At 45.9% G+C, this 11,033-nt stretch overlaps 1 protein-coding gene across 2 annotated transcripts in view; it reads left to right on the forward strand.

Moving 5' to 3' along the window:
* The window catches only part of LOC142582736 (alpha-tocopherol transfer protein-like), a 32,620-nt gene extending 23,533 nt beyond the window's left edge, over window positions 1-9,087 (forward strand). The window contains exons 4-6 of one of the 2 annotated variants that reach the window (XM_075692734.1): window positions 1,672-1,865; window positions 3,596-3,706; window positions 4,244-9,087. In XM_075692734.1, the coding sequence (XP_075548849.1) occupies window positions 1,672-1,865; window positions 3,596-3,706; window positions 4,244-4,405 (467 nt within the window). In that variant the 3' untranslated portion in view covers window positions 4,406-9,087. The remainder of the gene's footprint in view (window positions 1-1,671; window positions 1,866-3,595; window positions 3,707-4,243) is intronic. The other variant, XM_075692735.1, reaches the window with a different exon arrangement.
* The last annotated feature ends 1,946 nt before the right edge of the window (window positions 9,088-11,033 follow it).

Below are 11,033 nucleotides of genomic sequence, written 5' to 3' on the forward strand. Positions count from 1 at the left end.
AGAGCAGTTTCGTGCACATTTAAAGGTTCGCACCGAGTCTACACACGGTTGACAAAACCTGTCGACTTGAGGTACTTCAATAACGCCTTCGTGGCTTTCTGTGCCATCGACGCCTACGGCCATATATATCTTCATTTCCGAAAATGGTCCCGAGTCCGGCTGGTTCAATGCTGTCAGGAGAGCTTCACGGTCGATGTCGTACTGGGGACAGAGATTATGGAGGCACTCTATACAAAAGCACGGAGGTGATAATGCATGCAAGCCGGCCTCCTGTCGTTCCGCTATATCTCGAAATGACGGTTATCGGATGACACGCGTCGGCTGCCTGGCGCACGCGCCTGGTTTTTATCTTCGTGTCCGTGATTACCCAGTAGGAGACACCGCAATATAGCCCTGCAAGTGAGGACTCTGCCACTGCGTTTGTACCATATCTTTGCCAGACATTGCGCAGAGCCAACGAGTAGTTTGGAAGGACTATCTGCATTTACATTTCAGCAAAGCGCACGCGTATGGCATGGGAACTGTCTTTTAGCGATTCTCCCTTACTGCGGCTATTGATGCAGCGAAGTATTTTACTTTGTCTTCACCCGTGCCGAGGGATCTGCAGTAGTTGACCGAAGATGATTCCCTCGGGCGACGGAAGCACTCGCGCTGCGGTGGAAGGTACGCGAGTTAGAGCTATGACGATGGAGGAGATGGCAAATCTATGCAATCATGTGAGTGCGCTGGCGGGGACGTCAAGCCGGCTGCTGTTGGCAAGGAAATGCGCTCGACGATCCCGCTCTCCCCACTAAAGACACGAAGAAGGGTTGAAATCCGGCCAGTTGGCACATACTTTAAGGAAAAAAAAAACCAGTCAAAAAACACAACGGACAAGAGGAGAGGTTCACACCGCAACGACTGGTGGTGGTGGACCACAACGACTGTTATAAAGACACGAACACACTCTCTGCAGGCATTCAAAAGTTGTCCCACCACCTCAGCAGCGATGCACAGCGCCTCGGTAAAGTGCGAAAACTATAACAGTGAAGAAGAGGAATCCTACGACTTCGCGGCTGTCGACATTGCAATTTGTTAACAAGTAATTAAAAATAATTACGCGGTTTTTTAAAAGCGTCTTTTACACGCGCAAGCATTTCTATGCCTATCCAAAGAGATAACCCGTCCGTTTGTCCGTCCGTCAGCCACGTGAGACGATCGCTTTCAAGATAGGACCCGCGCTCCTGCGCCCTACGCAGCCGTCGCTGGAGTACGGTTGGCCGTGGGTGATAATGGATCGATGAGGATGGAAAAGGCGCTAAAGAGTGATAATGGCTTTTTCTAAGTTTATTCAGTGCACTCGCCGTATATTGACACCCACTAGGTCAATACACTATTTTGTTCGTTTTTACGTGGCATTCAATGAGACACTAAACAATCTATTGTGCATTCAAAGCCGCAAAACGAAATCTCGAGTGTAAAAGCAGGCCTAAAGAAGAAAAGCGGGGTGGGGGGGGGGGGGGGGAGCGGAGGTCTAGAATCGATTGCTGTTCTGTCTTGTGAGAGCATATTGTTATGATTTGTTGTAGAACAGCCGGTGGCAGAAGTTTTTCCAGTATTTCCACTGCCATCGAATAAATCAATGAATCAACGTGCGGGACACTACAGAAGTTCCTTGACGTACCTGTGCAGGCAGTTGGCAGCCGTCGAAGGTCAGCCACCTGCAGATGACGCAGGCCGTGGTGATGTGCATCGAGTACGCGTCCAGGCATCCAGCGGCTCAGACGGCGGGCGTTGCTCTAGTCACCGACTTCGAAGGCTGGTCCTTCGGCAAGATGCGATTCTTCGACATTGGTGTCATGAAGGACTACTTACATTACCTGCAGGTAAGAGCGACGGACAAGTGTGGCGTTGACTGGGTTTGCATCCTTATTTATTGCTTGCTTAGCTTCACTTAAATAACGTTCCGTACAAAAAAATGAAATCAGCGAATTCCTCATTTTATTATTTGAGAGAGGCATAACGCCATGACGTTCGGGGATTTATATTGATTGATAATCTCCCACCAGGTATGCACATTGAATTACCTCAAGTTTTCCCCGAGACATACTGAACGTGTGACATTCACGCAGGAATTCTACAAAAATCTCACTAGGTAATTATTTTATTAGTAATTATAATTAACTAATTATTAGTAGCATATTAAAGTAACGTTTATGAGTAGCAGTAACATTTATGAAAACTGCTGTGCATCATGCACATTTTATAGACGACTCGTTTTCCACGAGCCAACGACTGAATTCATTTGCAGCATGGGCAGAGTGCGTGGATGTTTCCTCTATGCGTGAGCTCTCTTAACGCTAAACCACTACGCAAATTCCCTTGACTGATCTGCACTATGCTACCGCATCGAAATTCATTTACCCACCAGTACCAGCATGTTATTCGAACATCCTGCATCAGGTTGACCAGGATTTCTTGCCCCATTTGGCCACCTGCTCCTTTCTGCGCTGACAGTTGTCACGCCTCGCTAAGCGAGGCGGCGATGTTATCAACGACATACTTTGTCTTATTGCGTTGTCTTTTTACAGCGGAGCTGTCTTAAGCATAAGGCGAAATCAGCGTATGTGTGTCAGCTGCGTTTGAGGCCATATGTGTCAAAGCCGGTGATGGATGTTGGTCTGATGCGTTCCGATCTACGCAAACAACGACAGCGCGGCCGTTGTGCCCTATGCCTTACCGACGACAGGCGAGAGCCTTTCCCTGGAATGTATACTGACGAGCGCGTCGTACAGGCCGGGGACGGAATCGTTGTCGCCACCGTATACGTTCATGCCGCAGCTTCAAAGAGGGACATTTAAGGCTTTATGATCGACACATATGGGTGGATCCTCCCGGTGGACCCCAAACCCGTCGTCATTGTGGGTGACCTTAACGTCGATGTGTCTCGTCCCGACAGAAAGTGGTCATCGGCGTTTCTCTTCAAAAGGTTCGGCTTTAAATGTTACACCCAGACCAATGTCTCCACGACGCGCCATCAGTCGTGCATAGACCTAATGTTCACTAAGAACATTTCCAGTGTCGTCACAGAGCCCATGGCCGTCTATCATAGAGACCATAAGGCCATAATTACTGTGGTCACGAGATAAACGTAAATACAAATAAGCACACAAACGTGCATATTTGTGTTATATTGTTTTGTTGTTTTATTTTCTTTTATTTATAGTTCTATACAGCTCCGCCGGTCGTCCACCTTCACAGTGTGGAATGGCTCTTAATTTTTCATACAGCAGTGCAGTGCAGTGCTTTTTTTTTTTTTACGGTGTCGTCGTACATTAGGTAGATGCATCAAATGCAGCTGCAGGATATGTATACTTACTTAGGGACATGAGGTGATAAAGTTGAGGCTAAAAATTGTAGTTTTAAATAAATATTGTTAAAAAGCAACGCTGCAAAACATTCCCGTTGTGTCGCACGCATTATGGGAAGTGTTCTCTGCTCTATTCAGAGAGAATTAACGCAAGCATGGTGGCGTGAGCACTGATATAGCTTGACTTGACATTCGGTACACCCGTGCTGCTAAATATATAATGCTTTTTCCTATATTTTTTTACAGAATTGCGCTCCCATCTTAGCGAATGAAGCTCACGTGATCCGACAGCCAGCTGCCTTCAGTGTCTTGTTCGCGCTCATGCGGCCTTTCATGAGAGACGAGACCATTAATGCGGTAAATGCTTACGAGTGTCTGCGCATCTCTTGCATGTTTTTTTTTCAAGAGATGGAACGTATTAACGTAAACTACTAAAATAATAGCTCCACTTTGAATGGCAAACTCTTTACCTCTGAGACAGCGTGCGCAGTGTCATTTATTCGTTATCTTTGTCAGCATTCGTGTGTAAACCTCGAAGGCAAATCAGCGTACAATTAAATTGTACATGAGAACGGTGACAGTGTCACATGTAAAAAAATATTACGTATCTTGGTAACGCTCTTCTGTCATGTCTTGAATGTGAGTGAAACTCCATAATCAAAAATGACTCTGCAGTGAGTGGGAGGCCACCGGTTTAAATTCAAAATGCGTCGAGCAAATATGAGGTGCTCTGTTGAATTTTGTTTTAAGTGAAGTGCCACAGATACTCGAAATAAGAATGGTTTTTGTGGTCCTGTAGCACCGTGTCAATGGCCCAATGGTTATCTTCGACGAGTTCATTGGAGGTCGTGGGCAGAAGTGTAACTACAGTTCTTCTTTTGCCCGTCATTTCAGATAACGTTTCACGGGAAGCACGTCGATCAACTTTACGCTGACATTTCCCCGAGCATGCTTTTCTCAGAGTACGGAGGCACAGCACCGAACACAGATTGGGACCTGTTCTGGACAAGCATGTGCCAGGAGCACAGCGAGGGAAAAGCTGGTCGGCAGCTGTAGAAGCCAACTTAGCTTTATGATCAGATTCTCTGTGCTACAGCGCGATGTTACAGGAGTGCCAAATGACACCTGTTTCAACCTGTGCGGACATTTGTGGACGTGTTCACCTTCCCTAGAGGGCAATCAAAGAAGGAAAAGGGTGGAAGTTCTACGAGACGCATGTCCGATTTTATACCCTGCTTTGCGGGCAAGAGTAAATAGTGAGGGGATGAGTTCATCATTTTCTGTTTTACCTTATGATAAGGGACGGACCGAGAGTAGTACCGAAGGGAGGCGGAGAAGGGGGAGGGGGAGAGGGAAGTGGATTTAACGTACTGCATGCCCGCTGAAATTTTTTAGCGCGCGATTTTTTATGGCCAACATTTACAAAGACTAAATGTGTCAGAAGTGCCGACACGTCATGAAACAGGGGTGCAAGAGGCCGTTAGGGGGGCTCTGGATCTTTTGGAATTTCTGATGAAAGGGCCCCGATGCTCATAGTCTACTGACGAAGACAAAACGCACTATGCTTTTGACATATTTATGCAGTTAATTAAGCAACAAATGCAAAAAAAAAATACAATGAAGTAGTCGTTTTTTACGAAGAGTTCAGTGCCTTCTGATTACCGCCTTATAAAGACAATGACCTCAGCTTACTGGTGAGTGTATTATAAGCAGTCTGGCTATCATCTAAATAATAAATTACGAGCACACACATTCGACTTTCTGGCAATGTAAATCGATATAAGCCGCGACTTCGCCTGTATATTTCCTAAATTATTATTGCTGTGGTGTAATGAGGAAACTTGCTAGACCCAAGACGGTAAGTCGGTAAGCTTACCACAAGAGTGCCTGAAAATGGCATTATTGCATAAGATAGACCTTATAAAGTAATGCAACTTTCCCGTGAAGCTTCAAGTTAATCCAACTCACGCGCGGTAGGACACGAAAAAGGCAAAGCGAAGACGCTGAAGCGTACATTTAATTCCGGGGAGCATTCAGCGGCGTCTGTATTATCTCACTACGTCTCCCTCTCTCATGAATGTATTTCCTTTTCTCTGTCTGTCCGTGTTTCGGTTCGTTCTTAGCCAACTGTCGTACAAGTTGCCCTGCCGAAAGCTCAGCTGTGATTCACCCCACTTTTCTCTGATCATTCAGGTAATTTATCCAGCATTTGAAATATCGGTATTTAAAAAGTAGCCATGACAACAAAATGCATAAGCGTATAGGGTTTTAACCCATTATCACTTTCCGCAGTGATAGGTGTCAAACAGGGGCGTAGCCAGGGGGGCGGGGCGGTCTTATGGGGCTTCAGCCACTTCCCCCCCTCCCCGAAATTTTTTCGTGCTGTCCGTGCACCGGCGACCAAAACAACGCCCAGCGACGGAAATCATTCTAGATTTTGTATAGAATGTCTTTTTCACGCTCGAAAATGCATTTTAGCGCTTATATTGCGAACTCGGGCTGGATTTTGCGGCAACGCCCATGCACCGGGAGTCGCATAACGCAAGGAGCTCCGTCCGAGCACAAAGTTTCAAGGGCGTTTTGATGGTGAGCGGGCTCGTTGCGGCATCTCGCGGAGGCCGCGGAATCTACTAAGCGCATGGATTTCAATTCCGAAACTTTATGGGTATAAATTTGACATAAACTTTTGATGCGAAAGGTACACTGACATGTCCAAAGTCGTGCTTTAGATATTCAATTCCGGAACTTGGTAGGTTTAGTGTTCTTATAAACATTTGACGCCAAAGGTGCGCTGACTTTTCTAAAGTCGCACATCGGACCATACAATGAGATAAGCCAAATCGACATACTATCAGACAAGTTGACAAAGCACGCAGCGAAGTCCGATGAAACGAAGCGTTGTTGTGGTTCATTTGTGCCGTCATGTCACAGAAAAAATACCAACATTTCTTTCACCTGCGCAAAAGCATCCATGTCAAGACACTAAAGCCAGCAAAGGTAACTACGTCCTTATTTATTTTCTGCGCTGAAAAATGCGAAATATGTTTCACAGTATGGAAATCCTATTTTTTTCAATTTCTCTTGTATTTAACTGTGCTCATTCTTTGTTGTATTTGTTGCTGCCTGTAAAACGAGGCCATGGGCCACGTCAAGCCTTGCTGGCTTTTTGCCCACGGTCCTCAGCATCAGTTGTATGTTGAAATGAATTTGATTTGATTTGATTGATTTGATTTCTGGCTACCGGACGAGAAATATAAACAATGGTCGCTCGCCGCCATCACTGTGGGGACTCGACGAATTGCAACGCATTCGCTTGAGCGCAACCTGTCCGGAAAGTCTTGTCTCGCCGGTTCAGGATACCGAGCAGTACGCTTCTCTGTGAACCAAGCGCCTAACGTTTTCTTCGATATTCCTTCGGTAGCCACACATGCCTAAAGTAGGCATTCGGTTGTAGTCAACACAACATGCTTTCCTTTGCGTTTTTATATTTCGGTGTCCCCGCTAAACAAAACAAAAGAAAGACATTGCTGCGGCGCAGCGAATTGTCGCATTGTGAAAGTTCGGCTTTGTTACTTATTTTGCGGAAAGTAATGGGCCACGGGACGCTTCATTTGCCGGTTACTCTTATTATAGCATTGCGATAGCAGTTATATGGACACTCCAGGCGCATTCCGGCCGTCGCCGTCGCCTTCATGTTCCGTATAAAGTCCAAGGGCGATAACATCGTGACAGCGCACCGCATACTGTATGTGCTAGTGAAAGTGTAGGGGGGGGGTGGCATGGGTGAGCCGATGATGGTGAGTCAGTCTTGTGTGCGCAAGGGAGGAAAGCGGGAAGGAAGCGCGACGCCTTTCGCCGTGCGCAACACATCGGGTGGAGTGGAGGGAGGGGAGGCGAGCCTTAGTATTCTGTGATATGATCTGTGAATCTGTGATTGGGCAACATGTTTATTTACCTTGCTTGACGCATTATATACAGTGACCTTTTCTTAGATACGTAGATTTATTGGAGACTTATACGTGTTTAAATATCCTATTGCGAGGTTTTGTGTATATGTGCAGTGAACTTTGTTTCGAGTGACACTTTCTTCCCCTTTATCAAGCTGTATTTTCGCATTTCTAATGCACGAGGGCGAGTCAAACGAAAGTGAGCCAACCAACCCCGCGCACTAATGGTTCGGTTCATTATGTGCGAGGCATGCGCGTAGCACACAGGCATCTCTCATGTACAAAAGTGACACGCAGATGTGAGGATAAATGTTCTCTAATGCTCTCATACACTGGGTTGACATGGTTGAGCGACATAATGGACGCTCGAAAAGTTGAACAGCGTGGTGTCGTGAGGTTTTTGATAGCTGAAGGTGTTTCCCGAAAAGAAATTAGTCGCCGTGTGGCTGCCATGTACGCTGAATATTTCATTTCATTGACTACTGTGAAGCATTGGAGGAAACGGTTCAAAGAAGGAGGTGAAAGTTTGAAAGACGATCCAAGACCGGGCCAAAGCCACCGTGCAATAACCCGAACGCAATTGCAAAGGTTGATGAGCTGATTAGACAAGAACGGAGGATAAGCATTGATGAACTTGCAGAGCGTATGAACATCAGTCACGGTTCGGTTCAGACCAGAATTCATGAACATCTCGGTTATCGGCTCTTCTGTGCGCAATCGATGCCCAAGATTTTGAACCACCGCCAGAAGATGGAGAGGTTTGGAGAGGCTTGACTCATCTGATCTGGTATCGCAATGAGGGTGACGACTTCTTGTCTGTAATTGTGACCGGGGACGAATCATGGTGCCACTACTACGTGCCTGAAATACTACGGCAAGGCTTACAGTGGAAACATTCGAAATCATCACCCTCAAAGAAAGCAAAGGCCGTCATTTCCGCCGAAAAGGTGTTGACTTTTTTTTCAATCGTCAGGGACCATTGCTCATCGAATTTGCTAAACCTGGAGAGACTATCAATCGTTTCCGATATTGTGAAACGCCTGATCAAAAAACAAACGACGTGAAAAATTGACGAATCGGGTCATCTTGCTCCACGACAATGCCCATCCGCACGTCGCTGATGGAGTTAACACAAAACTGGCAAAGTTCAAGTGGGAAACGCTGCAACATCCGCCATACGTCCCAAAACCTGCGGCCTTGCGACTTCCACATTTTGGGGCAACTGAAAAAGCAGCTCAAGGGAACCAGATTCGTGTCGGACGATGACGTGAGAGAGTCAGTTGCGGACTTTTTGAAGCCGCAACCCAAGGAGTTTTATGAGACAGGAATCACGCGACTCGATAATCAGCGGAACAAATGTCAAAATGCTCACGGAGGCTACTTATAAATAAAGTAACCCGTTTATCATATATCCGCATTGGCTCACTTTCACTTGATTCGGCCTCATGTATTTTGCAGAACTCCTACTTTTTACAAGTGCCCTCTGTTGCGACTATAATTTCGGTGCGATTACTCACACTACATCAGCGCTGACAGCTGCTCCTACGCAATACTTTGGAACAAAGGAAAGCGTCGTTGAGATTTTTCCCTGGCCATTGTATATGTACAAAAATGTAAACAGGGTTCTTGAATGACAAAGTTTCGTCAACATCTTTGTCATCAACTTGTTCATTTCCCGGCCTTTACTTTTTTCATATCAGTGGTATGCACTGCTTTGCTGGTTTCGAAATGATATAGTTCTAAAGTTCGTGTGATATTTTGTTTACTTATTAAATAGACAAAAACATGGAAGCATTGACATCAGTTATTTCGGGCACAATATTTGGGACATACGAGTATATTACTTTATGGAAAAATACATATTTTACTTGTTTTGACAATGCGTAGCGTTCAAGAATCCATTTAACGCATCTTTGCCAATGGCAATGAAGTTGTTATTTATGTATTTGACCCCTGGACAAATTCTATGAGGCCGAGCTGCAGCGTGAGCCTCCCCCCCCCACCCTCACCCCCCCCCCTGAACGAAATTTCTGGCTAAGCCACTGGTGTGAAACGAAGGTAGTTTTCACAATTTACGAGTGCTTTTTTGTGTGTGAAATTTCACTTTTCTCGGGAAAACAAAGGCATCGGAGGACACCAGGTCATAAAAGAAGGTACTGGGGCGCCTTTTTTTTTTTGTCACCTGCTACTTCACTTTATTTTTTTAAATCTAGTGAATAAACAGAAAAAACGTTACGGCTATATTCCCAACGGATGGGAGAACCAGGGGCGGATCAAGGGTTACATCAAGACGAGCGACCTCGTCAACAAGATGGCGACGACAAGGTTGAAGATCGACGGACCGTTGTGATTTCACTATATTCTACTGCACGCCTCACTGGACGCTCAATTTTGTCATTTTCTTAGCGTACGGAACTTCTGAATGCGTCAGTGCTTAAATGGTACTCGTCGTAGTGCTTAACACAATTAAGGTAGTCTGGAAAAGCGAAGTGCGCAACGGTCGTCCTAAAAGTGCCCGCGGAAAGAACATATCAGCTGGTCTTAGAAGTCAAGTGCGTCAACAATCACAAGTAGCCATGCTTTATACCGAAACGGACACAACCTTGGTATGAAAAAGTGTGACGTGCGTGGGATGCAATGTCGGTACCGTGTGATGCTCGATCTTGTTTGGCCTTGTTTGACGAAAACAAGTCATATTGTCACCTTTCGACGAGTACCTTGCCTTCGCCATGATCCTCAAGCTGCCAGAGTCAAGTGCCTTTGAATCACGTCCTCTTGATGCGACAAGTATACTCCCCCTCCCCCCCCCCCCCCCCGTCTTGTATGACGAAGACAATTCTCCTTCTCTCGTTTTGACAAGGCTACTTAATTTTCGTCAAGGTTCTACAGGCAGTAAAAGGGCAGCACCCTTGAGTCGGGGCCCTTTATGTGAAGCTCCCTTGTGTGAAAAAGATGTCTCCCGTTAGTGTTTTGATGAGCGTCTTTGACAGGCCCCCGAGCGCTGTCAAAAGAAAGTGCCTTTGTGTCACGCCCCGATATGTGACGAAGATCGTGTCACGTTTCCTAGTGCAGACAAGTCTCCTGGTCACGTTTCATCAAAGGGACCTGTCATCGCTAGGGCCCTTCCTAAGACAAATCCCACTGTCGGAACGTTGGCTGCAGGCTGAAGCTATCCATTTTTTTTACCACTTTTGCTCTATTCAAGCCTTCACCTTCCCGTTAACCTTCGTCTCTTTTAGATTTATATATTTAGTGCACATAAAATTTCGATCTACTTAGGCAGATGGAAATTTTATGTGCACTGTTTTTACCTGCTTAGGCTGTAAATTATATAACAAGATTATTCAACCTATCATTGAGCAACCAAATTGCTTAAATGAGACGCCGGAGGGGTTGTGTTCAGTGACAACAAAGAAAGGTTGGTGGAACTCCGGATCGCAACACGTTGCCAGTAGCTAAGGCAGCGGTAATCAACGCGACGCCATTGAAGAGGGAGAACTTAGATGGCCTTGTTACGCGGTGAGAAAAAAATAGGGCTGTTTATTTTATAGTGGCAGCAGAATATGACATCGGCCAAAGGAAAGAAACAAGAAGCTACCGACGATCTCGATATGCAGGAGACGGAGAAACACACACACACACACACACACACACACACACACACACACACACACACACACACACACACACACACACACACACACACACACACACACACACACACACACACACACACA

Source organism: Dermacentor variabilis, chromosome 5 (genome assembly GCF_050947875.1).
Source record: "Dermacentor variabilis isolate Ectoservices chromosome 5, ASM5094787v1, whole genome shotgun sequence".
NCBI classification, from domain to species: domain Eukaryota; kingdom Metazoa; phylum Arthropoda; class Arachnida; order Ixodida; family Ixodidae; genus Dermacentor; species Dermacentor variabilis.